This window comes from Lampetra planeri, chromosome 3 (assembly GCF_965212315.1).
Source record: "Lampetra planeri chromosome 3, kcLamPlan1.2.h2, whole genome shotgun sequence".
NCBI classification, from domain to species: domain Eukaryota; kingdom Metazoa; phylum Chordata; class Hyperoartia; order Petromyzontiformes; family Petromyzontidae; genus Lampetra; species Lampetra planeri.
The window spans coordinates 24353056-24380628 of NC_136109.1; the positions used below are offsets into that span (position 1 = coordinate 24353056).

Consider the following 27573-nt stretch of genomic DNA (forward strand, 5'->3'; position numbering starts at 1 on the left):
GTAACCATTACCCTTATGATTCCGTTGCCTACTTAATTTTCCTGTGAAGTAACAATCACCTGGAATATGGCCACTAACGAGGTATAACTTTACAGTTTTAGTTTTTTCTGTTTAATCGGTCAATTGTAACTGCGGTACCGGCGTCAAAACACGCAGCAGAATGTGCCGCCGGCTTCGTTCTCCGCTTGAATGCAATCTGCGCACCGCGCGCTTCCCATTGTGCTCCGCTGAGCCCCTCGATGGGAGCCTGTGACCCCCCTGTGACCCCCACTGTGTGTGCCCCCCTATTTAACGCGCTGCGAGCACGCGCGCACATCCTCGCGCTTGCCCGCTACCGATGCACGTCTGGCCGTCGCTCTGCCCTTGTGGCCTCGGACTCGCTCCTGGGTGGCTCTACCACAGCCCCCGCCGCGCTGGAGGAGGAGGAGGAGATTTGCTGTCCATTTCGCGCTACGTGTGGCGCTTGATGGAGCGGAGCGTGGAGAGAGAGCTTGGCTCGCACATGCAGCACCAGCAGCAGCAGCCGCAGCAGCCACAACAGCAGCAGCAACAACAGCAGCAGCAGCAACAGGGCAGCTGCTCACAGGGTTTTCTGCGCTCTGCACGCGACTGCCTGATCTTCCTCTTCTGCTGCTGGTGTTGCAAGGAGATCATCGACTGAGTTGTGCACGAGGAGCGACGAGACTTTTGTTATTGCAGTGTGATTACTGGGACCCGAGCTGCTGGATAGTCATCCATCCGGCTGTGTGTGCAGCTGCTGGAGGATCATCACGGGACAAGTATAGACATTTTCTTTGGTTTGGATGTGCTGTAAGAATGAACGCATAACTTCACCAATATGTGCATTTAAATATGTGTGTGTTACAAACCTGTGAAGTGAAAATTAATCCAAATTGGCGTATTGAATTTTGCAGGATGTTTTGAATGTGATGTTGCATTGCTATTCAAGTTTACATAACTAAACTCCAATCCTGTTTGTTTACGATTTGCGTGTTTATGCTCTTAATTGCATTGACCTACAGCCAACGGTACTGAAAACGCCCTCCAAATTGGTGGATTAACTTTGCTTCAGCTCGCATTGCACTATGGCAGTGATGTCCATGCGAGAGGCCCGTGAAATTCAGGATTTGTACATATAACAATTAATATTATACCTCTTCTTGGTTCTTTCGGTAAAGTCACGTAGAAGGGAAATAATACAATAGAGGTTAGTGTAAATGCGATTGGTAGTCGCGGCATCTCTTCAGAAAGGTGAGAGACTCGATTAGCTGAGCCTTCCTATCCCGGAGTTTGTTGAATGATCTCAAAGTTATGTGGAATCCCTCCCCGTAGAGGCGATTAAATTTCGATTTCAAGCTTTCGTGACTGCAGGGATTCATCTTCTTGGTTTTTTCGGTAAAGTCACGTAGATGGGAAATAATAATCCGGGATAAGAAGGCTCAGCTAATCGAGTCTCTCACCTTTCTGAAGACATGCCGCGACTACCAATCTGCATTTACACTAACCTCTATTTTATTATTTCCCTTCTACGTGACTTTACCGAAAGAACCAAGAAGATGAATCCCTGCAGTCACGAAAGCTTTACATCGAAATTTAATATTATACCTCTTACGATTAAATACTTGAAACTGGGTTAAACGAAAAGTGGGCTGAGCGCAGGTGGGTGAATTGGATCAAGGATACCAATGTGAATGAGTGGGCCAGGGTGAAGTCCGCATTTCTCTTCATGCAAAGAAGGTGCAAACCTGAGAAGAATGCCAGAAGAGGTGACCAATTTCCCCGTTTTGAGTTGATGGAAATTAAATTAATGCATTCACCATTGGTATACCGCTCAATGTTTGACCCGAGTTTGATTCCACGCCATAGCGCTACGAACCTGGCGACCCGAGCTCGATTCCCAATCACGGCCACCACCGGTGACGATTATTTTAACCGCTCCTGGGCCTCCCCTAGATCGACTCAGCCTCAAACGAGTAACTGCTGTGGTGTGTGAACATCCCCACTGGGGAGACAAAGGCGGCCGGGCGTGGTGCTGTCACCCACCCCCTCGTCAGTAACAAGTGTGATATCTGAAACGGTCCTAGCCAGCGTCTAAAAGTATGCTGAAAACAACTCTCGTGCCTGACATGTATGTATGTTGAATTTCTTTGACACCATACGTAGCCAACCGTGCGAATCGAATGTGCGGGCTAATCGGACTGCGTCTGGGGGCATTGATCCTGCAGTGGCATGATAAAAGGGCTGTAGAATAACTGCGAATGTTTGCGGTGTTTGTGTAGGGATGTTGTTGGGGCTTAATGCGGATCACGAGGGTGCGTTGTTCGTGGTTTTTTTACCTTCTGTAAAGTTGAAGCGTGAGCATTTTGCCTCTGCCCAAATATGTCACCATTTGTTTTTCTAAATCGGGAGAGTTGATCCTGTCTGCTGACTATCACCGCCCTGTGTGGTGGGGCAGCGATTGGGATGGGCGGTTTGGAGATTAGGTAAGAGGGATTGAGCGATATCCGGGTTTTAATGGACTCATTTTCATTTGGCAAGCACTGTACATCAAGCAGGCAATATTACATGTGTGTATTTATACTACTGCATGTGAGCACACAATCTACAGGCCTTTGTCAATCTGTTGCTGGATGAAGGCCTTCCAACGCCATGTTAGAGATAGGTGTATTTGACCATACTTCACCGCATTGATCAATGCGTTTGGAGAAAGGGGAGGCAAGGACCAGTTGAGATAGCATTCCCCAAATATGTTGCTATGGCCGGGATTTGAATTCAGGTTGCCGGGTTTAAAGGGCAGTGTGCTAACCACTCTGCCACTACTCCACGGTGCACACGTCTGTGTTAACCCTCTATTCACTCCAACACAGTACACTACGACAATACCAGCTTACCATTCTTTTGATTTCTTGCCGTTTAATTTCTGAACCTATGTTGACTTGGCGGAGCTGAACCGGTAGGGTGTGTGGACATCACTGCTTACAAACTCAAGGAAGCTGGCCATGATGCCAGTTCCATTGGTCACACGGGGTCATCGATGGCACATTCCCCACCCAGCATCTCTCAAAGCATCTGCAAGTAGGGGATGTTTGTCACATCCTGTAATGTGGTAGCTGTAGCTGTTAGTGCTACAAACCTGGCGACCCGAGCTCGATTCCCGCTCACGGCCAAAATCAGTGACGATTATCTGAACCGGTCGTGGGTCTCCCCTAGGTCGACTCAGCCTCAAACGAGTACCTGGTGTGGTGTGTAAACATCGCCACTGGGGAGACAAAGGCGGCCATGCGTGATGCTGGCCACCCACCCCCTCGTGTGGGGTTCTGGCCTTCATAGGTGCTCGCAAACAGCACTTGCCCCAACATTAGGTTAAAGGCTATACGGGGGATTTTTGTCTTTACATTTTTTGTGGGGAGCTGCGCTACGAACCCGGCGAACAGAGTTCGATTCCCGCTCATGGTCAACATCAGTGATGCTTATCTGAACCAGTTCTGGGCCTCCCCTAGGTCGGCTCAGCCTCATATGAGTACCTGGTGCGGTGCGTAAACATCGCCACTAGGGAGAAAAAGGTGGCCCGGGCGTGATGTTGGCCTCCCACCCCTCGTGTGCCGTGCTGCCCTTCATAGGCGCTCGCGAACAGCACTTGCCCCAACAGTCTGTTAAAATTCTATACGCGAGATCTTTGTCTTTGTATCCTTGTCTGTTTACATGTTCGTACAATGGTCACCTTGTATCTGTTTGATGTTTCTGTAACTTAATTTGTAATTGTACTGGGGATAATCTGCCCGAGCTGACCTGCGCTGGAGGGAGTTTATTATTAGCATCGGTTGTGTCGGTGCAGTGCTTTTGATTTCTCACGTGACATTGTTTTTTGTTATAATTTATCTCGTTGCGTGGTCGCTGAACTTTATTTAGTGATAATTTTGACTTAAAGCTTTCGTGACTGCAGGAATTCATACTCTTTGAGTCTTTCGGTATTATTTTATTATTATTATTTTAGCTACGTGACTTTACCAAAAGACCCAAAGAGTATTTATTTTCTTACCTCATTTTGATTATCCAGGTCACTATTCCAAATTAGACTCGCCTGGTTTCTTTGAGTTCTCACCTGGTTAAACCAAATAAACTTAAAACATATCATCCACACCAGCAGAACTGTGAAAAGTGCCAATGGAAAGCACAATTTAGTGCTCTTTAATGGCTATTGGATTCTTGTAATATTACAGCAATACTGACAGCAGCAGTATTATACAACAAATGATGTTCAGTTTTATGTTTGTAAAAAAAATTCCCAGATTTAAGGCTGGATCATGGGTTCTGAGCTGCAAAGGCCCTTTGAGCCAAAAGATCGGGTGAGTTATGATTGTATTCTTCCTTTAGTAATGCCTTTGTGCTTTTGCCAATTTTTTGTGAGCTCCATCACGGACACATAGCTTTTAACACTGCATAATGGTCTGTAGAGGAGATTAGGCGTTGAGGCCAAATGGACTAAGCATGGGCAATGTTTTTTACATCAACCAATCCTAGTTTGTTATTTGAGGAATGTTCATTACGCTTGAAGTCAACGGTGCGAGCCACTGTAATTTGGATTTTCTCCAAAGGATGGTTTGGGTAATCTTTTGGATATCATGTCACATGCATATTCATCTTTTTTTTATGTGTGCACTTATTTCAAACACTGGTTTAACAGAACTGGTCAGACATCCAAGACCGATTAAAATGTTTTGAGATTCAACGAAGCTCTCTGGGATCAGTGTCGATTCACCTTTTCTATCAAATGCGCCATTGAGCACCCGTGCAGAGTAATCCAGAACCAACGGCACGATTCGGCAGTGACGCATTTGTCCTTCGCGTGATATTCCTCAACGGTCTACCTCGTATAACCACGACCCCGTGCTCTTCTCAACTATGCAGACATTGTTTTGTCACGTGCTAAAATTATGTACGTTAAGCCAGTCAGAATGAGCCAAATCTGATCATGCACAAAAGCATAATCTTATACGGTGGCATTTTGATTCCATCATCGGTGACGGGACTGAAATGATCAAATTCGCCGTGCGCAACATGCTGAATTCATCACTGTGATGATGATGCAGAGTGCTGCTACCAGATGTATTGCACCCGAAAATGTTATCATGCCATTATGTACAACTGAAGATCCCTCAATTTACCCCCAAGTTCTTTTGGAAGCCAATGAAGAGATCTGACCACCCTCGATTTAAAATCTCTTAAAATGCAAAACCATACTCTCCGTTTTGAAAATCGTATACGGTATTGTTCTTTCTTGCCATCTCTTTTTCCTTGCCTAGTTGTATGCGCTCTGCTCTAACAACCAAGGCCTCCTGGTTGAAACCCATATTCAACCTCCAGTTTCCGGGAGGTCACTGCTCATTCTCTACTGGCCATTTTATTTATTGACATTATCCTTTGGGAGAAGCCAATTTTAATATAGGTTACATCGATGAAGCTGGGCCCTTGCTGCAACCCAAGCACTCGTCCCATCGAGTTGGCCTGCCAGTCATCTCCACTGACCAGTAGCCTAACTAGCATGGGGGAAGGAGGTCCCTTGACAACCAACCGTGCGATATGTTTTCAACAAAAACATATAAAATTACGTGATTAGGCAAAAGGAGCCGCGATATACAGGGTACTTTAAAAATTTCTTAACACTTCTGAAAATTTGCAACAATACGACGATAAATGTGCCTCCGGGTCCTGGAGACCACTTGGAGAAGATTCCAGGCATGCGTTGAAAATGATGGCGAACAAGTGGAGACTCTGACTTTTTGAAGCTATTAACATACATTTGTTATAATGTGATAGTGTATCATCCGTTCTTTTTCCAATAAAAACGATAGTGCCATACAAGTGTTAACACTTTTTTTGAAGGACCCTGTATATATAGCCTAAGGTGCGACCGTGCGAGACAAACCGAATATTGGGACCTCCACCTGACCAATAAGCCCCACCCCCCGAGCTGATAAGGCGGTGACCACGGCCACTGCCACCAGAGCCAGTGTTTGTGTGTCGCGCTGCTTTGGCAGGTGACGCTCTACGACTTCCCAAACCTGCAGGGCAGGGGGCTGCCCTTAACGCAGGACTGCCCTCGCTTACTGGAGCCGCGTCGCTCCTTCCGCCGCCGCACTGCCTACGACCCTGCTGCCCAGGGCCCTGTCCGCTGCCACTCGGTCCGAGTGTCTCGTGGCGCGTACGTAACGGCAGCGATGGCTTTGCCCCAGCCACATCGGGTCAGAAGCGCGCTGGGTCTAAAGCAGTGAGTGGCATTGCGTGGTTTTGGCATGGGGCCCTGGTGCATTTGCCATTTCTCCCCGCTCTTCGTAACCCAGTGCCTGGCCCATCCAGCTCGCAGGCACTGGTACAGTTTCACCACCTGCAACACTGTATAGCTACTAAACTAAAACTATATATATATATTTTATCTTACCAGGTATGGCCCACTGAGCTATCTTTTTTCAGAAGCGATCTGGCCACAAATGATTGCTCAACGAAGTTGATTCTAACTCCGGGAGGGGAGCACCCGGAGAAAAATGCACGCGACCACGGGGAGAACACGCAAACTCCACATATACAGGAGTCAGGGTCGGAATTGAATCCACGACCTCCTGTATACCAGGCGAGGTAGTTAACATCTGGCCAGCATTGTGGCTCGACACATCTTGCTTTGCTGCGATTACCGGCATGACACGTGCAACCTGTGGTCAATAGTGTTCGTGACGAAAACAAATATTTTTTGTAATTTTTAAACAAAGTTCCAAATCAAAGAAACCTGGGTCTTTACTAAGATACATTGCTGTGGTAGATCACTCAAATTCACAACGGTAAGGTCATGATTTGGTTGAAATATTCTTTTGAGAATCGACCTCGTCTCATCGTTATTCCATGGTCTATTCAATAGGTAGCATGCAACATCCTGAGTTGAAGTTGCTTTCAGATGGTGCATAAGTCAACAGTTATTGTGTGCATAACTACTTAATGCTAATCCAGCAGCTGCTGTAAGAACGTGGCATTTTCAACTCACAGCTCTGACCTTGCTATACCGTGGTTGAGCAACAAACACCCAGCGCTCACTTTATTACGGAGTTGACTATTTCACGCGAATAAATCACCAAAGGCCCACATTTCAAGGCAATGTGGTTTCAAATGTCGCTGCATTCATTCGTGCATGCGTGCGCGCAAAGTAAACTGCGGCGTCTCCCCCTTCCCTTATCTGCCCTCTCGCAAGGTGGCTGGGCTACGCCATGGAGGAATTCTCGGGCCCGGCCGGACTGTGGGATGGGGTCAGCGGAGGTGAACACCGCCACGCGGGCAACTGGGGCGGATTCCCGACCGTCGTCGCGTCCGTCCGGAGGCTGCGTCGGGTGCGAAGCTCCGCCGACAAAACCCATGATTAGGCACGGGTGACCTGAACCCAAGATATTGTCGACGCTGATACGTACGGGCAATTGGGGGCCTCCCTCCTCATATGTATTCGTGTTATCCCTCCAGCGGACTAAGGATGGGTTTTTTTTTGCAGCAGCAGCTGCGCCAGGATTCGGGGCACTGGGCAGTTCGGTGCGATGGGAGGTGGCTGCCCCATTTTTGAGAAGGCTCACCTCAACCTTGGCCCTGCCACCCACTTGTTAATCTTGTTTCATAAGGGCAGCGTTTCAATGTTGTGCTCGAGTTTGTGGCCCCCTCCTTAAATGGCATGAGGTGTTTAGATCTGGTCTATCAACATTCTTCCAAATATTCCCTCTGGGCATGAGAGAAGACTTCACACCATTCTACTCGATGCATATTAATGGGAATTGACACATTCCACGTGCCGTAATGCTTGCAAGTTTCGTTATCATTCGGGACATGCAATGACATACTGTATTAAGTTCTTGCTTACATATTGAGGTTTGTTATAAAGTATGCGTTTTAACATTGGAAGGTAAAATAAAATGCTTCTTTTGGATTTCCAAATGTCCAAGTTATAGACGTCCTTCACACCACTAATGCTCAATCAATTGTCACAATCACAAAATTGGTTTTGAACGTTCTTACTTTTTTAATCAACCACATGTTGCTACGTAACACATTTTTCTCTCGAAATATTCCACTCCAAATGTTGGTGTAAATTAAGATGCGCGTTCTATCCCCACTGCTACAGGACCTGGCGTGTCCGCCTCTGCTGCAGCTGTGCTCCGAGCCAGGGGGCCGTGGCCGCTCTGTGGATCTGCGCGTCGACGTTCCGGACCTGGCCACTCTCACGAGTCGCGAGGAGCCAAGCGACGGCGTTGACCCCCGCAGCGCCCCGACTCTAGGGCGCGTCGCCAGCATGCGCGTGTGTGGCGGGGTGTGAGTAAGCCGCGTTGCCGTGCACGGGGAAATGTCCCAACATTCTCCACACCAACGGTGACATCTGCATCTGTATCTTCCTTGGACCCTCCACTTCAGCCGCCGCATTTTTCCTGTATTTCTTGTATCCTCCACTTGACTGTTTATTCTCCCACGGTTCATCATCTCTCAGGTCCTTCCTGTATGCATTTCTATTGTGCTTGTTTGGTTCTTTTCATCTCATCTTCAGTTTTACCTGGGTACCCCACGCAACTCATTTCCCCCTGGTTATTTCCCAGCTACTATGTGTTATCTGGGTCTTCCGTCACATACGTCTTGTCCACGTCTACAATGCAGCTTTCCTGACTGGTTGCCTCCTTCCTGGTCGTTTTCCCCATGTCAGGTGGGTCGTATACCGTGACCCTAACTACCGCGGCCCGCACCGCGTGTTGGAGGGCCGTGGCTGCCTGGACGTGTGTGGGCCGGCCCCAGCATCTGTGCGGCGAGTGGCGTTCACTCCCGTCGGAGACTCCCCGAGCCCCAACCTTGAGACGGACCCGAGTCCAAAGCCGGGGCAGAGCCAGTTCGGTGAACAAAGCAGCGATGGTGCCACGACTCCCACCTGTATTCCCTGCGTTACTGTGCAAGGGTCGTCTCTCTAGTTCTATTTTCGCATCACAAAAGCAGTTTTATTTTTACATGAAGGACGAGTTGTAAATTGGGTATGCAAATAGCACATCACTCGGACTTGGGAGTGATCTATTATTAGCCTGTGGGCAGAGAGAACTTGGGTGGCTTTGATCAATTCACTGCCCATCATGCAATAAGGGTATTAAGCAACATAAGCATGTCACAAAGTCATTACGCTTATTATAAAAGGTCATTCCTTAGCAACTGAAATGCTGTCCTGTAATTATGTATAATTTTGCCACATGAAGGGATTATTTTAAAAATGTATATTTCCCTTCACATGCACAGTATGCAAGCCTGTATTTTATTTTTGTCGATGCAGTTTACTTTGAGTGATTATACAAATACATGGCAGATACATACTATTGCACAGTATTTGATTGTTATTGACCTATTGTTTAATAGTTTGCAGTGAGATGGATTTCAAATTAGTCTCAAATGCACATTTGGCAGACTTGGCTCAGAATAATACTGATTGTGTCCATGGAATTGAAGGACAATTAATACTAGGAATGTCTTGTTTTACCTTAATTTAGATTATGCAGCACATTGTGTTCAGATGTTTAATTTTAACGCCACTGCATATTTGAAATACTTACATTTATTACAGTTTGTACAATACACACAAGTTCAACGTGCCAATAATTATTCCATTCATGCACATTTTGCAGGAGAATAATTGTACATCTTTACATTTGAAATGGTATGCATGAATGTGTTCCGTGAATATACTTTGATGTGAGACGTTCTCATTATTGCACCTATTCAATAAAGTAATATAAAAATCAACATTTTAGGGAAATTAAATGTTACAAAATACCTCCTAGTGTGTTAATGCATCACTATTGGACCTGTGAACATTTGTTCAACACTTAACCCTTTCCCATTCAAAGACGTCTGCAAGTTGCTGGGTGGCTCCCGTTCAACTCTGAATTACGAAAACGTACAAGTGGCTAGCGCCATTGTTTTTAAAGCCATCATACTCACCGCAGAGAACTGTTGCAACGCAACCGTGCTCTACGATAGCTGGCGACAAACTGTGCCACACGCCCTTCTGCACGGCCTTTTATTTCCAATTCTGGGAAAGGGTTGAGAGCCCTATAATACTATTCCCTGAAAAACATCCCCAGTACTTGTGCATCTGTTGACTGTTAAGTTTTACCAGGGGACTCACATTTACACATAAACTAGTCCTCATCTCCATCATCTTCGTAATCATCTTCTGCAACCTCTTCTTCCTCATCTTCTTCCTCGTCTTGCTCTTCCATCTCCTGCTCGCCTTGGTTCCCGAAAGGCATGGTGTCCAGCTGCAGCGCCATCCGATTCAAGGAATCTGCGTCGTCTACGCATCTCCGTGTCTCCTGCACAGAACATACTATCTGAGTATTTCCCGGGTCACCGCTCGGTTAGATTAGGCACGTGAATAGTAGCTACAGCCCTAGCGAGAGGTACAATGGATGTGGTGTGCCAAGTGTCGATATATTTTCTGAGTCACCGACATGGACAGAATCGGCTGAAAATAAACCCTGCACACTCACTCAGATGTGAAGGGGGGGATTTGTGTCTCTCCTACATATTAACATACAAATCCTGGTGCCACTCTGCAAGAGGACACGTCCTTGGTCTGCTGGTGGGGTGGCCAGGAGGAAATAGGAGTCTCTCATAATGCCCATGTTTGCCCTACGAGGAATCCGAGTTCAATCTCGGCAAGTTTTATGATCTCCAAAAAGAGATAATTACGTAAATGCGATTACCTAATTCAGCCTAGTCCAAAACTTAACGAATATATATCACATCTAATATCACAAACATCACATCTGAGATCTTACAAAACATGACACAGCACCCTCTGTTGGTTCACCATTTCCTGCCTCACATCAACACTGATCGCCTGACAGTGGAAAAAAAAAGCCGAATACATTTTAGAGCCTCCCAAAGCAACCACCGATACGGTAACCTCAAAGGCACCGTCACGTAGCTTCAAGGGTCCGATCAGCAAACAACACTGTGTGACCACAAGTAGCTGCTGGCGACTTTAACCCCTGGGCAGGGAGCGTGGGTGACGTGCCTCCTGGGTGGCGCACAGCAGCTGCAGGGCGCTGGGCTGAGGGGGCTCACTCCCCTGCTGCTGGGCACGAATGGTCGCTCTGAGTGCCAGCTCCTCCACCTGGAGATCCCAGACACACAGCATTAACCGCCAGCCCCGAGTTAACCCATCAGCATTGTGTAAGGAGACCTCCTCCGTCACTTGTATACGCCGATCTACGTATAGCATTGATAATGAGTTCAACGTTTAACCTTCAGTCGGTTCAGCTGATCCTGGAACAGCTTTCTCAGCTCTAAAAGCGTCGTCTCCTCTTTCTGCAGCGCTTCCAATTCCATATTCATTGTTGCTCCTGTGCAAACAAGGAACGTTATTCAAGACTTGAACACAACATAGTGACATAATGTTATAGCTTTGCATCGAAAAGTCCCCAAGGTTGAATATGAGGCACACATTGCCGTTGAACCAAGCAGGGCACTTAGATGAAAATGTGCAAAACATAGTTTGTGCCAAATAAAATCCATTTCATTCCAAGGGATGCAATCCCACTTACACTACTTACAATTGTTGACAGATCTATACAAATTTTCCACTCACGTGTGTACACGTACAACACGATTGGCTACGTACGGTGCGAAAGAAGTTCAACGTACATACAGTCTGCTAATCCACTTCTGGGTGAGGCCCTGCCTCCCCAAACTGGTCAGATCGTGGGGTTTATTTGAACATACCTCACCGGTCAGTGTGAGTTGGTTGAGACGGGAATTACAAACTTGGGCACATACAAGTACAGTACAGCAATTGATGTTTCTCCACCACGTAGCGCCCCGGAAAAAAAAAATCTACTACACATGGTAAGCAATAACCCCCGATTCAGGACAACCACTGCCGAACGACCAACATAACATCTATTAACATTGCTTATTTTAAAACGTCAGAATGAATGTTTGTTTGGGGGTGGGGGGGGGTCCACGTTGCTCAGCTTGCGCCTCAAGGTAAAGAGGAGCTCACGAGTGGCATTCCTCGACATTGCCACTCCCTAGAGAGCGTGAAGACGCCACCACAAGCTGTCGAGTAAAAGCAGATTTACGCTTGCGTATTTAAAGCGATACAAAAAAATGGGACCTTTTTGCCAATATGAAAGTATAAAAATAAGAGTAGGTATTTACCCTTGCTGGCAAATACAGCAAGTGTTAAGGTGGTCAGACACCCAATAGAAAACGTTTGCAGGGAATCAAGTCTGCATTAACCACAAGTACTTGTTGTGAACATGCAAACAAAACATGTTATCGTAATATTTGATGCATTGTCTTTGAAACTGATTGGTCTACACCAGAGAGGAGCAGCCTTCTTTAGAGCCTCATGGTGTTTGAAAATCTTCACATCTTTTGATTTAAAGTATTCGTGACTGCAGGGATTCATATTCTTGATGATGATTGCTTGTGTTGCAGTCGAAACGTCGTGATAATTTTTATTGTTTGATATTTTTATTATTTTATTATTTCCCTTCTACGTGCCTTTACCGAAAGAACCAAGAATATCTTCACATCTGTTTTATTGCCGGAAAGGAGGGAAAACCCTATTCTTATATATATTTTTTTTATAGAGCGATAAAACTCCCCAGATACATTTTCCCCAAATTGCATGTACAGGTCTCTTACCCGCCCCTAATGGACATCTGTGTGGGGGGGGGGGGAGAGCTTTATAGCTCATCGGATTTCTCCAGTATCAATAAAAATTTTGATTCTTAGAATACAGAGGCGGGTCAGAACGTTACAAAGAATACAACAACACGGCGATAGGGGTGCAAAGTATAGGAAACGTAAGCAAATCGCTATGCGCTTTAAAAGAAATATAAACTCGTGTTGATCATCGCAACGCGTTGCAACTTACCACGCGCGACGTACTCGGCACGAGTTAGAATTCGGATATCGTTGAAGGGCGCATGGCTACTTACTTTAGAATCGGTGCTACAAGTTTCAGTCTTAAACAACAACAACAAAGTCAAAACAATCGGCGGTGTTACCGACGAACCGGGCAAAACGCAACAACGTCGAGCAGCGCCTCAACAACTTGAAGGCAGCGGAGCCGCCATCTTACGTGGGGGTTGTTTGGTGGGCGTGGCCAGCGAGGGAGGGAGGGGGAGGAGCCTGTAGGTGCACCTAGCCTGGCACAGGCACCGCGTGGACATCCCCGTCAAGTTCAAGTTTCATTTATTAGGTGTAGCCCTGTGAGCCATTCGGCTCTTGAATCGGGTGCAACCGCAACGAATAAAAAAACAAAAATATGAACAAGAAAACATCTTAAAGTGACTCATTGGCGAACGGAGGTTTGTTGGTGTTGGAGGCTCGTGAAGGAGACGCTGCTGCTGCTGTTGTTGCTGCTGCTACTGGGACAGCTGGGAGGCGGTCGCCCCCGCCAGCAACTACAGAGGAGCAACGCTGCTCACAACAACGAGCGGGGCGCCGTGGCGGATAAAACGCAGCGAGTTGGCGCAGTAGGGGGGAGGGGGGGTGGTTACAGCTAACGGTGCATCTGCCCGGTCATCTCAGTCAGGCGCCCCCTTGGGCACCACCTGAGCCTTCAGACACTTCACGTTGCAGCCTCAAGATGCACCTAGACTGGCACAGGCGCCGTGGTGACGTCACCGTCACTTAAGTGGCGAATGACGGCAGTGCAATGACGTCATCCGCCTCTCACCGCGTGACGTCACGGGGTTTGAGCTTTTCCCCGCCCCCTCCCTCATCGCCCCTGACCAAGATGGCTTCCACATCCGTTGTCCGCGTTGCCGGAGCCGCAGGTGACGTCACGCGGGCCCCCGCGTTTTGTGGGTGAATCGATCCGATATCGATTATTCGGTTCGCTGGATTCGGAATCGACAGCATCTGAATATTTTCTTGAGCCAAACGTGCAATTAAGCACACTATTACACATTTTAGAAATGTAGATTTTGAAACAAAAAGGTAACAAAATTCAAGCATACAACACAAACCGAGGTACAATATAAATACAAATCGAAGACGTTTTACTCGGTTAAAAATCTAAATCAAAGGGTGACATTGTGACAATTACAATCACATTCGCGTCATAGCTCGTCGGATTCATCCGGTGTCACCAACCATTATAATTCTGACATTCGCCCTGCAATGCTGTTCGAGGAAGTTATCCCAACTCACGGTATGGGGAATCGATTCTATGACCGGAATGGAATCGCGACTGGTGGCGTTGGAATCGGGTGTTGACCTCCCCCCCCCCCCACTGGTGACCTCTACCCCGGAAGAAGAAGCACGCGGCACCAGCGAGCGACGTGGATGTTTGGAGTTGTTCGATCCGCCTCGGCTGTCGCCCGGGGATTTCGCGGCGAGAGAACCGCGGAATCGATCACCCCCTCCCCTCCGCACGATCATCCTACTGTCCTCTTCGTCCTTCTCCCGTCCTCCTCCTCGTCGTCATCGACATTGTCTGTGTGAGACGGCCACATAGGCGAGAAGTCCAGGGGGCATCGCAACTGCCTGTCGCAGGTAATGCGGACATCGTGGTTATGTCAAGGCTCTGTTTATGCCGGAGGCGAAGGCTGTGCCAGGACGAGGGCTGTGTCTAGGATAGCCAAGTGGCAGGTCTAGGGCTGTGTTAGGGCTAGGGCTGTGTCAGGGCTAGGGCTGTGTCAGGGCTAGGGTTGTGTCAGGGCTAGGGTTGTGTCAGGGCTAGGGCTGTGTCAGGGCTAGGGCTGTGTCAGGGCTAGGGTTGTGTCTGGGCTAGGTTTGTGTCAGGGCTGTGTCAGGGCTAGGGCTGTGTCAGGGCTAGGGCTGTGTCAGGTCTAGGGTTGTGTTAGGGCTAGGGCTGTGTCAGGGCTAGGGCTGTCACAGGGCTAGGGCTGTCACAGGGCTAGGGCTGTCACAGGGCTAGGGCTGTCACAGGGCTAGGGCTGTGTCAGGACTAGCGCTGTGTCAGGGCTGTGTCAGGGCTAGGGCTGTGTCAGGGCTAGGGCTGTGTCAGGGCTAGGGCTGTGTCAGGTCTAGGGCTGTGTCAGGTCTAGGGCTGTGTCAGGTCTAGGGCTGTGTCAGGGCTAGAGTTGTGTCAGGGCTAGGGCTGTGTCAGGGCTAGGGTTGTGTCAGGTCTAGGGCTGTGTCAGGGCTGTGTCAGGTATATGGCTGTGTCAGGGCTAGGGCTGTGTCAGGGCTAGGGCTGTGTCAGGGCTAGGGCTGTGTCAGGACTAGCGCTGTTTCAGGACTAGCGCTGTGTCAGGGCTGTGTCAGGGCTCGGGTTGTGTCAGGGCTAGGGCTGTGTCAGGGCTAGGGCTGTGTCAGGTCTAGGGCTGTGTCAGGGCTAGGGCTGTGTCAGGTCTAGGGCTGTGTCAGGGCTAGAGTTGTGTCAGGTCTAGGGCTGTGTCAGGGCTAGGGCTGTGTCAGGTCTAGGGCTGTGTCAGGGCTAGGTTTGTGTCAGGGCTAGGGTTGTGTCTGGGCTAGGGCTGTGTCTCGGCTACCATGTGTCAAGGCGAAGGCTGCGACAGGGCAGAGCTGTGTCACTGCTCGTGATGTGGCAGGGCTATATCTGTGTCAGGGCTAATCAGGCGCCAAGGTTAATGTTGTGTCAGGGCAGAGCTGTGTCAGTGCTCGTGATGTGTCAGGGTTAGGGTTGTGTCAGTATAGAGATGTGTCGGTGTTAGCCACGGGTCAGCAAGTGCTGTGTCATGACTTGGGTTGTGTGTGATGGGGGCTTGTGATTTGTCAAAGCTAGGATCGTGTCAGAACCAGGGGATTATGACGATGGCAAACATCGATGTACTGTATGTGCCCGATGCCTGTGTCCGCTAGATATATTGTTGATTATAGGAATTAATTAAAGACCCGCCGAACTGAATGATGTCAGAATCACAACTTTGTTGACCCTTCCATCACAGTTGGACTTCCAGTAGTCTCGCGTCTGCACCCACTGATGCCTTCCCCTTGGGCCAACCGGTGCCATATAGGGGTTCAGTCTGCAGCAGGGCTTATTAAGAGTCTGCTGAATCAGTGTTTTTTACTCTAATATTGACACTGCCCTTGAAGGAATGTTTCACGGCTGCAAGCCCTGTGGCTACGCCTTCAACGCACAGACGGCATTCATGTAATTTGCACTCTGGATGACAATGAAGAGCGTGATATGTTTAATAAGATAATCTATTATTTGCAGCCCTTTCTAAATCCGCTACTCGATGAAGGCCTTCCATGCTTTGTGAGTCCAGGGTGTTCGTTGACCACACTTAAACATGCTGGTCAGTGCAGATTGGTAAAGTGGCAGACTCAGGATCACTAGTATTAACCGTGGCTCAGAATCAAAACGTAGGTTTCTGGATTCATACCAGCACTCCATATCAACACTCCACCCACACCAGACACTTATTGACACATATTAGCTACAGCTGCATTACATCACTTGATTTTAGTTTCTCCTACAATAAGATGTTTCTGATGTTGGTCTCATTTACGTATAAATACTGCATTTCATCTTGGGATCAGAGGGCTCTGACATGGGACTATCTCATGAAACCACCCGGCCACCTCTATAGCAATGATGTCTTCTGATAAAAGAGCATTCATAATTTAACATTTAAAGCACTTAACAAAAAGATTAACATTCAACCTGGATATTAAGAACAAGTGATCATGCTCTTCTCTTGCAATCTCACAGCGTGTTCATCCGCACGCGTATATGCACGAGAGACTCGTATATTTCTCGCCAACGTGAGAATTGCCGTATCGATTGTACGTAATCACGTATGCGTGAGCCCCGTAAACCCTTGCCAACATTAAAGGCGCGCGCTGCCCCCTGCCAGGGCCATGCTGTGGGGGAGCGGGTGATCGCACGCAGCTTCTATCATGGGGGCGCACAGCAGCAGCATCAGCGAGCTGACGGACAACGAGTACCTACGGCGTCTTGCCAGCGCCGAGCCTGTATCGCACAACGATCCCTTCTGGAATCAGCTGCTCTCCTTCTCCTTTGCAACACCCACCAACAGGTAGACGGTGCTGCACCCATACAGTTTATCCCCCTCAGCTGCTGTCCCTTGAACTGGGTGAGGCGTGTAAAGATTTTCATTGGCTAAAGAAAGGCCAGTTTAGAGTTTCTCTTACTTGAGAGAGTTCTAAAAATGCCATGTTCATCACACCTCCGCATATGTTCATAAGACGACAGGTTTTTGCAGTGTCAGATTTTTGCACAGATATTTGCATTCGGTGTACTTTTTGATATTTTAATGCATGTTTTTTTGCATTTGAAGTGCTTTACAAATAGAGTTGCATCGGGAAACTATCAATCGTCACTGGGATAATGATATGGTTAATTTTGTTATCTTTTTACGTTTTTTAAAAATAACTTTCTTTATAGATCTTGCTTAAAATCTAAAGTTCTGGGAATTAGCACTGAGAATCATTCATTCTGGCTCCATTACAGCCGAGCTCTCTCAACTGCCTCCTGAGTTCATAAATGTCGGCTTTGAACAACTTATCCAGATCTTCCTTAAAAAAGAGATGATTAGTCTCAATGGCCTCTCACCTAGTTTTACCTAATTGATCATAATTTGCCAAATTTGAAGAATTACTCGCAATCATTGCCCTGCACTCCAAAAAAACTTGCCAAGACCCTCCTGAAAAGAGTTATGAGGCTCCCTGGGTGAACAAGCATAATAATAATATTGAGCTATTCTTGACATAGGCATGATATAAACACCAAGCTGGCACACATTAATTCGAGAGGTACTGGCTGTACTTTGAGGTCAATCAGAGGTTTAAAAAAATAATGTCCAATGTTTAGACCATGTTATTGGGTGTTATTGTATTTTATATACAACTCAGTTTTTTATTTTAATTTAGCCACGATTGACTTGGTGACGGAAACAGATTTCTATGCATTCATTAGTTGATTTTGTTTAGCACTCAAGCAGTCGCTGCTGGAATGTGTATTTTTTGTGGATACTGGACTGATGGAGGCTCTCTTCCAGTTTGAAAATCAAAGTTGATTATTTTGTGTTTGAAGGATATCCAATTTTTCACATTAAACACGGTTTAATTTCACTTCTTGGCTTTACACAGTTCGGATTCCAGACTTCTGGAGGAAGCCACGGAATCAATCTGCAAGAGCCTGAGTAAGTCACCCATGTAAATGTCACAGTGCTTGATCAATCAGCACTTGTGTGCATGACGTATCCATGATTTTATTATTTACTACATTACTTTTACACTTGAATCAACCAATGCCTGAATGATTTATTTTTTTACAAATCAGTGAATTTTTTTGTAAAGATTGGACAGTTACATGGCGATTGCATGAAAAGGGTTACAAAATATGAGCAGGAGAAGAGTTAGGCAAGGGGATACAATCTCACCGAGACTTTTCACAGTGATATATGATATTTGCAGAACATTGGATGGCGAAATAAAAGCAGAAACATGAATATCAATCATTTTATATTTAGCAACCATTGGTAATGAACTAAATAACTTCACAATGAAGACTGCAAAGTTGGGCATGGAGAGATGAGCTCATCTGCAAGAGCAACATGGATTGTGCCATAACACTTGTGAGAGACGTAGATGGCGATGAGAGGTCTTTATCCAGCAATGGATTATACCGTGGCTGATGTTGATGATGTAAAAATAATGAGTGAGATGAAATTATATTAAAATAAACAGTGTGTTCAAACCTCTGGGAAAAAATTCATCCATTGGGATTTCGACCTTCTATTTCAAGAAAAGTAATCATAGACCGTTTTGAAATTTACTGGGTCTCGTTATAAAATAGTTACCCCATAAATAGAGTTGTAGCAATGCACAGCTTTTGTTGATTAAGCCCTGTGAAACGTGCCTGATTGAAATGAAGAAGAAATGCCACAATTTTAACAATTACTTCTTTGTGCAGTCATTGCTCACCAGGCTATGATTGAATGCTCACTATACATGAGAACTTGGAGGTCAAATTCCAGAATTCGATGGTGGTCAAATTTAGTTTGGTTATTTATAAATTCTACTTATTTTATGAAGCATAGATGTGAGAACCACAATCATGTCTCATGCATAATGTTCACTTCGTTTTGCTTTGTGCAGTAAACAACAATCCTCGCACGGGAAACTTTGCCGCGCTCGTGAATGTATTCATCAGCAGAACCAAAGAACTGAAAATCTCTGCAGAATGCCAAAAGTGAGTAGGCAGTGATCCGCAGTGTTTTATATTTCAGTTTACACTGATCTATAGAGCCACACCAGGTTTTGCCAGTTGCCAGTGGCCCCAATGAGTCTGACTTCTGATTGCTCACACATTGTGAAGTCAAACTTGTTAGTTTTTATATTTAAAGTTGAGACTAAAAGAGGGATTATTTTTTTTGTTTCTTTTTAAGCAGTTGAGCACTCAGTTCCAAAAATACTTAACCGTTGACCTTTTGTTCAACTCCAGTTTAAACGCTGACGTCTTTGTTTGCACATTTTTCTGAGAAAATCCCTTCAAATTGACTAAAAAGTAATACGGCAAACATTATCTACAATGAAATGCCATAGTGCTGTCAGTCCACAGACGCTGTATGCACACTAGACAAACACTGAGCGAGCGTCTGAATTATGGGATGTGTGTGCACGTCATGTTGTTCAGGGGAGTGGTAGTGTAGCAGTTAGCGTGCTGCTCAACGAACCCGGCGACCCGAGTTCGATTCCCACTCACGACCAACACCAGCAATGATTATTTGAACCTGTCCTGGGCCTCCCCTAGGTCAACTCAGCCTCAAATAAGTACCTGGTGTGATGTGTAAACATCGCCATGAGGGAGACAAAGGCGGTCGGGCGTGGTGCTGGTTACCCACCCACCCCTCGTATACCGTTTCAGCCTTAATGGGTGCTACTCACTAACAGCACTTGACCAAAAAGTCTGTTAAGGCTACAATGGGGGATTCTTTGTCTTTTTGTTGTCGCCACTGCCGTCCAATCCTGCTTTCCGGTCTGTTTCCTGTTCCCCCTCCTACCAGTGAGCTGTTTATCTGGCAGGCGCACAATGCCCTGTTTATTGTGCGCTGCCTCATCAAGGCACTCCAGAGCCACACGAGCGAGGAGGAGCTTGCGATGCACTTCACCTACAGCCCTGTCACTCCAGGCTCCTGCCTAGGTGAGTCGGTCATCTCCTGATTAAATAAAGGCTACTCAAGATTATTCGGATGCTGGTAATGCCCATTCATTTGAAGGAAGGCATGACCCAGCAATTTAATAGGTCTCATTTTGGAAGTAGCCTTTGATCGCTTTGCCTGAAATGCACCTGATTTTGTCAGATCTTGGAAGCTAAGCAGGATTGATCTTTGTATCGTGCTTGGATGGGCGACCACCATGTGTAACATGTTGTTATAGGCAGTGGAGCTGCCGAGATGTTAACTACCTCGTCTGGTATATAGGAACTCATGGGTTCGTTCCAGACCCTGACGCCTGTATATTTGGTGTTTGCATTTTTATCCCCATGGTCACGTTCATTTTTTTCTCCGGGTCTTCCCGTTTTTCCCTCCACATTTAGAAACATGCATTTAGAGTATTTGGCTACTATACATTTGCACGTGATAAGCAACTTCGTTGAGCTATCATTTGTGGCCAGGTGGCTTCTGAAAGCGAGCTATGTAGCTCAGTGGATCTTATCTGGTGAAAAAAATGCTTTAGTTTTTATAGTTGTGGGCAGCAGAGAGCTCATACTCAGCACAACAAAATCGATTATTATCCTGTGCTCCTGCATCTATGTTCCCCACTTTTACCAATCCGCACTGACTAGTGTGGCAAAGTACGGTCAAATAATCCCATCGACTCACACGGCGTGCGGAGGCCTTCCAGCAGTGGCTTGTCAAAGGGCTGAGTACATGTACACACGAGTTGTCACTTAAAAACTATGAATCGGGATAAGCCTGTTTCCTTTCACATTCCAAACATAATTAAAATACCTTCAATGACAAGACAGTTAGGATTCTATCTGCTCTGTGCCTCGTGTCCTGCAGAAAGTGAAAGTGAAGGTGGCTCTCTGCTGGAGGACATGGTCTTGCACCTTATTCACCTCATCATTGAAGTACCTCTGCTGTAAGTCACTTGAAAATTGTGGCTAATTGCTCAGATGTGAGGTTTATGCCGTGACAAACACACTGACCTCCGTACTATTCTGTAGCGTTTGCTAATTTCTTATGCATTCCCATGACAGCTGCCCAGTTATTTATACTGCTAATTATTACCAAATTTATTCTGTAACAGTCATTTTAAATGACCCGTGATGTCATCATTCACAAGCGATAATTTAGCTGTACGACCAGTGTTATAGGCCAAATCCAAACTAAATGTTCTCGTATTAAAAGTACAATTATTTCGCTGTACAACTATGGTTACTCGAATGTAACCTGCAAATAGAGTTAAAGTACTAGTAGCTCTACAGTGATACGGTTCCTAGTTTTCCACTTGCAAGTCATGAAAGGATCTCAGTATCTCACTTGAATAAAGGACATGAATCAGTGAAAATTATAACACGGCGGCTTGTGTAGAAATATTCCATGAAAATGTAAATCTACAAGTCCCATTGGAGGCAGATGACTGCAGCAAGGTTGAAGTTTAACCACTTGGGAGCACCTTCACTTGCAGATACAAACCAGGACCGTTAGGGGGCAGCTGCTGCACGGCCAACGGCTGCGGGGTTGACATTTGGCATGCGGCAATACATTGATTAATAAGGATAACATATTACTACCATACATGCATTGCATTGTTTGTGTGAGAGTGACTATTGAAATTATATGTATTTAATATGCTAATGTTACGTTTAAGCTTATGGCATGGACATAAATATAAACACAACAGAAGGAACTACAAACAAGATTGACCCCGAATTGCAATGGTTTATCGAATCGCTAGGGTAATTGAATCTTTACGTGCAACCTGCGCTTGGTGATGGGTGTCCTTTCAGAGAGTCTAATGAGTGGACAGAGTGTGCTGGTAATCGTACGGTATTGGGAAGACAATGTACGGTAACAGCATATTGTGAAGCCAGATGGACATGATATTATAGCTGGAATTCACATTATGCTATGAGAAATTTAATTGGAACCGAATGGAAAGAACTGAAGCCATTGAGGTCATGTCCTGCTAAGCATTACTGGTTGGTGGTGCGGTGCTGAGTTTTGAGTGTGGCGGCTCGTGGTGTATGGTGGGTGCCATGGGGTGGTTGTAGCAATCCTGTTTGTGCCCCCCAGGGACATCACGTACTGCATCCACCTGGAGGCGGTCACGACGTTGATGGTGTTGCTGGCGGCACAGCTGCACCAGCGGCACGTGGTGCGGGATGGGCCCCTCTACTACCTCTTCACGCAGGGGCGCAGGTTAGTGGGCACTAGCCTAAACATAAGTCATTCACCAAATGCAGTCCAATTACATAGCAGGGCACTGTTGGCATTCACTTGGGTGGTTTGATTAAATTTTATATCCGCTATATTAGGATCCTTCTATTATATTTTTCAGTGTACCTCCGATTAGCATGGTTGGCTATGTATGGTGCAAAAGAAGTTCACCATACAAACGTGGTATCGTAATGCCATAACATCTGTACATGACCTACAGATCTGTACCTCTTGCCTCCAGGTCTCTCTCACCTTTGTCTCTTGTTTCTCTCGCCTTCATATCGCTCATTTTCACCTCTTGTTTGCAAGTTTGTCATCTGTCTCTTGTTTGTCACTTTTTCATCTCACTAATCTGAACCATATTTCTTGGCACACCATAGCTCTGTTGGTCATTCTATTGGCCTTCACAGGCTAGATGTGACCCAGTTGAAGAACCCTGGTCTGTGTCAAACACATTCGAGCGTATTGCGTGAGGAAGTTGAACAGAAAATATATGTAAGAATTGCACCCACATTATAATGGGGCGTGTCTGTCGATGCATCGACTGCGAGGCTGGATTGGTGGATGCCATGGAGATGGAGCTTATTGTGCTGGAGAAAACCACATGCAAGGCAGTGAGATGTTTTTAGGAGGCAGTGCAAAAAATAATCTTCGCAGCACTTAAAATGTTTTTCTTGTATGTGTGAGCTTTTTCCATGCATTCCGGTTTTCTGCCACCCGCAAAAATACTCAAAAAAAGGAATTTTGACAACCGCTCACAGTGGGGCCTTCCTGTAGAAATAGTTTTGAGATGTATAACATTTTATTTTCTGGGTAAACAAAAAATGTTTGTTATCGGTTGCAGTTTTTTTTTACTTTCTATAAAAATTGTTCTTCGTGTTGGCTGTGTAATTAAAAAAGCGTTTTTTGCAATATCTCCACGTGGACACGTGTGTGCAGCTGTGAGCTGGCCAGCCGCCTGGTCAAGGCCCTCATGTACCACTTCATCAGGCAAGAGCGATGTCCCCCCCACATCAGCAGCCCCAGCGCCCATGCCCGGGGCAGCGGCCTTCTCTCGGGACTTGCCTGTACGTTCACCGAACCCTCGCGGTCTTTTTTTTATTACGTCGCTCGTTGTGCGTTGCAACAAGATACGTCGCTTCAACTACACGGGTTTTCGTGGCTGTGCTGAAGAACGAACGGATGTGTTTTCGCGTTGTGCCGTGTGTTGTTCTGCTGTGCGTACTTCCTGATAACACATCAGAAAGTGATTGATCGATTTCGATGATTAATGTCTATTTCTATTCTCACCATACATGTAAGGAATAATGCCTGTGAAAATTGATCGCTTATAATTTGTGAATTATATTTACATGTTACATTAAGGATAATGGTGCAAGCAAGGCTGAATAAATGCAACAGAATAAAATATAAATTATACAAAAGAGATCGTAAAAGCTAATTTTTCGTTGAATCGAATCGTGACAGTTGTAATCACTGGAGGCCAGAGAATCATTGTTGCCCATTGTTGAACGTGTATATTGTAGGTTTTGAAAAAATTATGCTCATTGGTTTGAGGTTCATATCCTGGCTCGCTCCCTATGATCAAACCAGCGTCCCAAGGATAGTGAATTGGTACTCACGATTTGGTCATCAGTGACTACAACCATACACCGTCGCATACAATTTGATTTTATGTTGATGCTTTTTAACTTGACTGCTTAGGACTAAATTACATAAATAAATCAGTGAATGATGCATAGAATTACCACCATTATAGAGGACAAAGCAGCATTGTCTTGTTTTGGGGATAGGATAAGCCTATGGAAATGATGCAGGAAGTAGTTCTGTGGTAGATTCATCCGGGCCAGTCCCTGGCATGATGTTGACACATGACAAGACCGATTGTACAATCGGAATGCAATTGGTCGTAGAATAAAAAAAACAGGTTAAGACCTGTTATGGATAAGTTGATGGGGTCTTTATTACTTAGAAATTAAGCTAGCTTCTGTTAATAATTGTCCTGTCATCTTTGCCTTCCACCAAACTAATGTTAAATCTGCTTATAGATGTCACAGAGGTCGACTTTTGTGCTAAATGTGGTGAGTGGACTCCACTTGCGCTCTAATGCTGCATGCGAGCTTCGTTTGTAATGAGATGATTCCACAGCGTGGTAGTTGCAGCTGTTTGTGGACTACTAGCGGCCGTGTTTACTAAAGTGCTGAATTTGTTACAATGTCTAGATTCTACAATCGTTTTTGGTGGAGCTTTTGGCACAATTTTGTCACTGCGGCCGTGTGCACAGCGGGTCTCAGAATGACGAGGTCAACAAACCCCTGTGACTGGCACGAAGAGGGAGGCTTTTCATGAATGTATTATCCAAAAATAATGTTCATACACATGGTGTAAGCTAAAGAAGTACATAAATCACATAGAAAATATACACAGCAATGCATGTTAAAAAAAAAGCAGAACGATGGACAAACAACCTTCATGATCATTAATAGTAGTATGATGATACAGTCATTTGAAAATATTGCAATTCAGCCGTCGTCAATAGATATTGTGCTGGACAATCATAATGGGCCATGTCGTATGTTTGCCTGCTTTCCAGGTCAGGTTACCTCCCTCTCTTCATAAAGACTTTTTGTTGAGAAATGTAATTTTTTTTTGCTTTTGTGTATTGCTGATTCTTGAACGACTTTGTGTTGCTCGCATTATGAGATGAATGACAAACATCAATAAATTAATAGTTTTATATAGATATATGTCGTGTTGTTATTTGCTTTCTCTTCAGCTGGACTGTGGACCGTCCTGACGTTGGGCGGTGCGGCGTCAGGCGGCAAACTGGCCGCCCCGCAGCAGCACGCTGAGGGGTCCTCGCCACTGGCCAATCAGAGCCTCTTGTTACTGCTGGCGCTGATGAACCTGAGCGAGACAGAGGAGCAGGCCAACCCATATCGCCGAGCGCTCTTGTCCTTCCACAACACGCAAGGTGTGCGATTCGATTAGCACGCTTGGCTACGTACGGTGCGAAAGAAGTTAAACTTACATACAGTCTCAACTGTCACACTCGCAGCCAGGTGGAACGCGTTGGAATTCGGTGTCAGTATTGCAAGTAAACTACATCTCCTTAGGTACCCATACATGTTATGTGATGTAAACTCCATTGTCAGTTTATTGCCGGATGAAAGCCTCACCCATGCTATATCGGTCATGGGGGATGTTTTTACCGTACTTCACGCTTCGCGATCACCATGCTTAAGAGGTCATTACAGGTTGTTCTAGGCTGTGGCGTTATGTTGCGGCCAGCATTGTATCCATATCCATTCTACTCTGTTTTTATGCTCCCACGTCAACGCTCCCCACCTCCCACGCTTAATGCAACCCACACAGACGAACGCAGTTAAAGTATGGTCAAAACAACCCAAATGGCCGACACGGTGTGGGGAGGCCTTCATCCAGTTATTGGATTGAGACAGATTGCTGTACATAAAACAAAAATACATTTGATTGGCCGAATAATTGACCCGAGGTATTTTTTGACTCGACCTGAATATCATAACAGACAAAGCGCCGCAGGAGCAGCCCACATTCCAGATCAACTTCAACAGCCTGTACACGGCGCTGTGCGAGCGGCAAGGCACCGACGAGGCCACTCTCTTCCTCTATCTGCTGCTGCATCAGAATACCAACGTGCGCACTTATGTGCTGGCACGCACCGACACCGAGACGCTGGTGAGACGCACGCACGCACGCAAGCACGCCACCCGGAACGTGCACAGCAATCGCACGGTCGATCACTCGCAATGACGTGGTCGGGAGGTGGAGTCGTAGGAACCATGGTACAGTCTAACAGGGCGTAGATTTTGCTGCGATCCCTTTCAATGCCCACGCCATAGCCACATTGTGGCATCTAACACCCGTTTTGTGTGTCACAAGCGCTGTCCAGGTTCAGTCCTTGCTTGGTTTCTGCAATTTCGCGAATTGGGTGCATTCCAGCTGATCTGGTCACAGGCGAATTTTTTATGTATTTTAGATTCATTTGTATTTATAGAATACTGGCGATGGTGACAGGTGGATCACGGGAGGTCACGAGGGGTCGAGTTTGGGAAATCGTACGATGCTAAATTATTACACCTACTCTCTCCCGAGCAAAAATATGTAATGATCGTAGATGTTAACTTGCTGTTTTTTTGTAACCTGTTTAAGCCATATAATAGCCCACTTTTTTATTGGACCATTGAAGAAACATGTATTATAATATACTTGCTGTATGTGTGTGTATAAAATGCTTTGTTAGTGAGAAGTGGTAGTGTAATGGTTAGCGCGCTGCGCTACGAACTCGGTAACCCCATTTTGACTCCCGCTCACGGCCAACGCCAATGACGATTATTTGAACTGGTCAAGGGCGACTTGGCCTTAAATGAGTACCTGGTGCAATGTGTAAATGTCGCCACTAGGGAGACAATGAGACAAAGGCGGCCGGGCGTGGTGCTGGCCACCCACCCTCTCATGTGCTGTGCTTGCCTTCATAGGTGCTCGTGCACAGCACTTGCCCCTACAGTCTCTTAATGTGCTATACAGGTGGTTGGGGGGCGGTCTTTGTCTTCTAATGCTTTGTGGTTGCTGGGGTTTATTTTTGTGTGTGACAGGTGCTGCCCATCCTGCAGACGCTGTACCACGCCGAGCAGAAGAACTCGCACCACGTGTACATGTCGCTCATCGTGTTGCTCATCATGAGCGAGGACGACGCGTTCAACTGCTCGGTGCACGAGGTGGTGAGTGTGTGCGCCGCCACCAAAGTGCTTTTTTAATGATCCATTTCTGTTTATAATGGCTGCAAACCCAGCAACTTCACTGAAGTTAATTACAGTAAACCAAAGCAGCGCTGTTTTTATTGTTCCTTAATACTGCTACATTATTGCACTTCACGTGAAGTTTAAATAGCGGCAGGTATGACAAGGGAGGACCAATCAAGGCCAATTCCTTTAAGTTAGCTGGCTATTGCAAACTATTTTGTTTATTTTTTTCATAGTTTTGTTTTTATTCTCACTTGTTATCAAAATTATATGTGAATCACAAATGCCCAACCCAGCATCCACAGTTTGAGACACAATTCACCCTTCCAGCCCCTCTGTGTACAATACAATTATAATTCAGCTTTAAATTA

The 27573-nt window shown here is 46.1% G+C and overlaps 2 protein-coding genes across 4 annotated transcripts in view; one reads left to right on the top strand and one right to left on the bottom strand.

Annotated features, from left to right (window-relative positions):
• Window positions 1-9591: 9591 nt before the first annotated feature.
• LOC144742036 (snRNA-activating protein complex subunit 5-like) lies at window positions 9592-13256 on the bottom strand. 2 transcript variants are annotated; one of them, XM_078624541.1, is made up of 4 exons: window positions 13151-13256; window positions 11305-11402; window positions 11075-11173; window positions 9592-10367 (listed from the first exon to the last, which is right to left on the bottom strand). In XM_078624541.1, exons 1-4 carry the CDS (start codon window positions 13239-13241, stop codon window positions 10194-10196), a joined length of 462 nt encoding a protein of 153 aa, XP_078480667.1. In that variant the 5' UTR covers window positions 13242-13256; the 3' UTR covers window positions 9592-10193. The 2 variants fall into 2 exon arrangements, with proteins under 2 accessions (XP_078480667.1, XP_078480674.1); XM_078624548.1 differs by having other exon boundaries at window positions 12944-13170.
• A 1043-nt stretch (window positions 13257-14299) lies between these two features.
• The window catches only part of DYM (dymeclin), a 31944-nt gene continuing 18670 nt past the window's right edge, over window positions 14300-27573 (top strand). For both annotated transcript variants that reach the window (XM_078624522.1, XM_078624529.1), the window contains exons 1-11: window positions 14300-14571; window positions 16866-17048; window positions 18121-18173; window positions 19132-19225; window positions 20040-20176; window positions 21042-21120; window positions 22278-22403; window positions 23361-23488; window positions 25198-25395; window positions 25969-26138; window positions 27056-27181. In XM_078624522.1, coding sequence (XP_078480648.1) covers window positions 16909-17048; window positions 18121-18173; window positions 19132-19225; window positions 20040-20176; window positions 21042-21120; window positions 22278-22403; window positions 23361-23488; window positions 25198-25395; window positions 25969-26138; window positions 27056-27181 — 1251 coding nt within the window. In that variant the 5' untranslated portion in view covers window positions 14300-14571; window positions 16866-16908. The remainder of the gene's footprint in view (window positions 14572-16865; window positions 17049-18120; window positions 18174-19131; window positions 19226-20039; window positions 20177-21041; window positions 21121-22277; window positions 22404-23360; window positions 23489-25197; window positions 25396-25968; window positions 26139-27055; window positions 27182-27573) is intronic.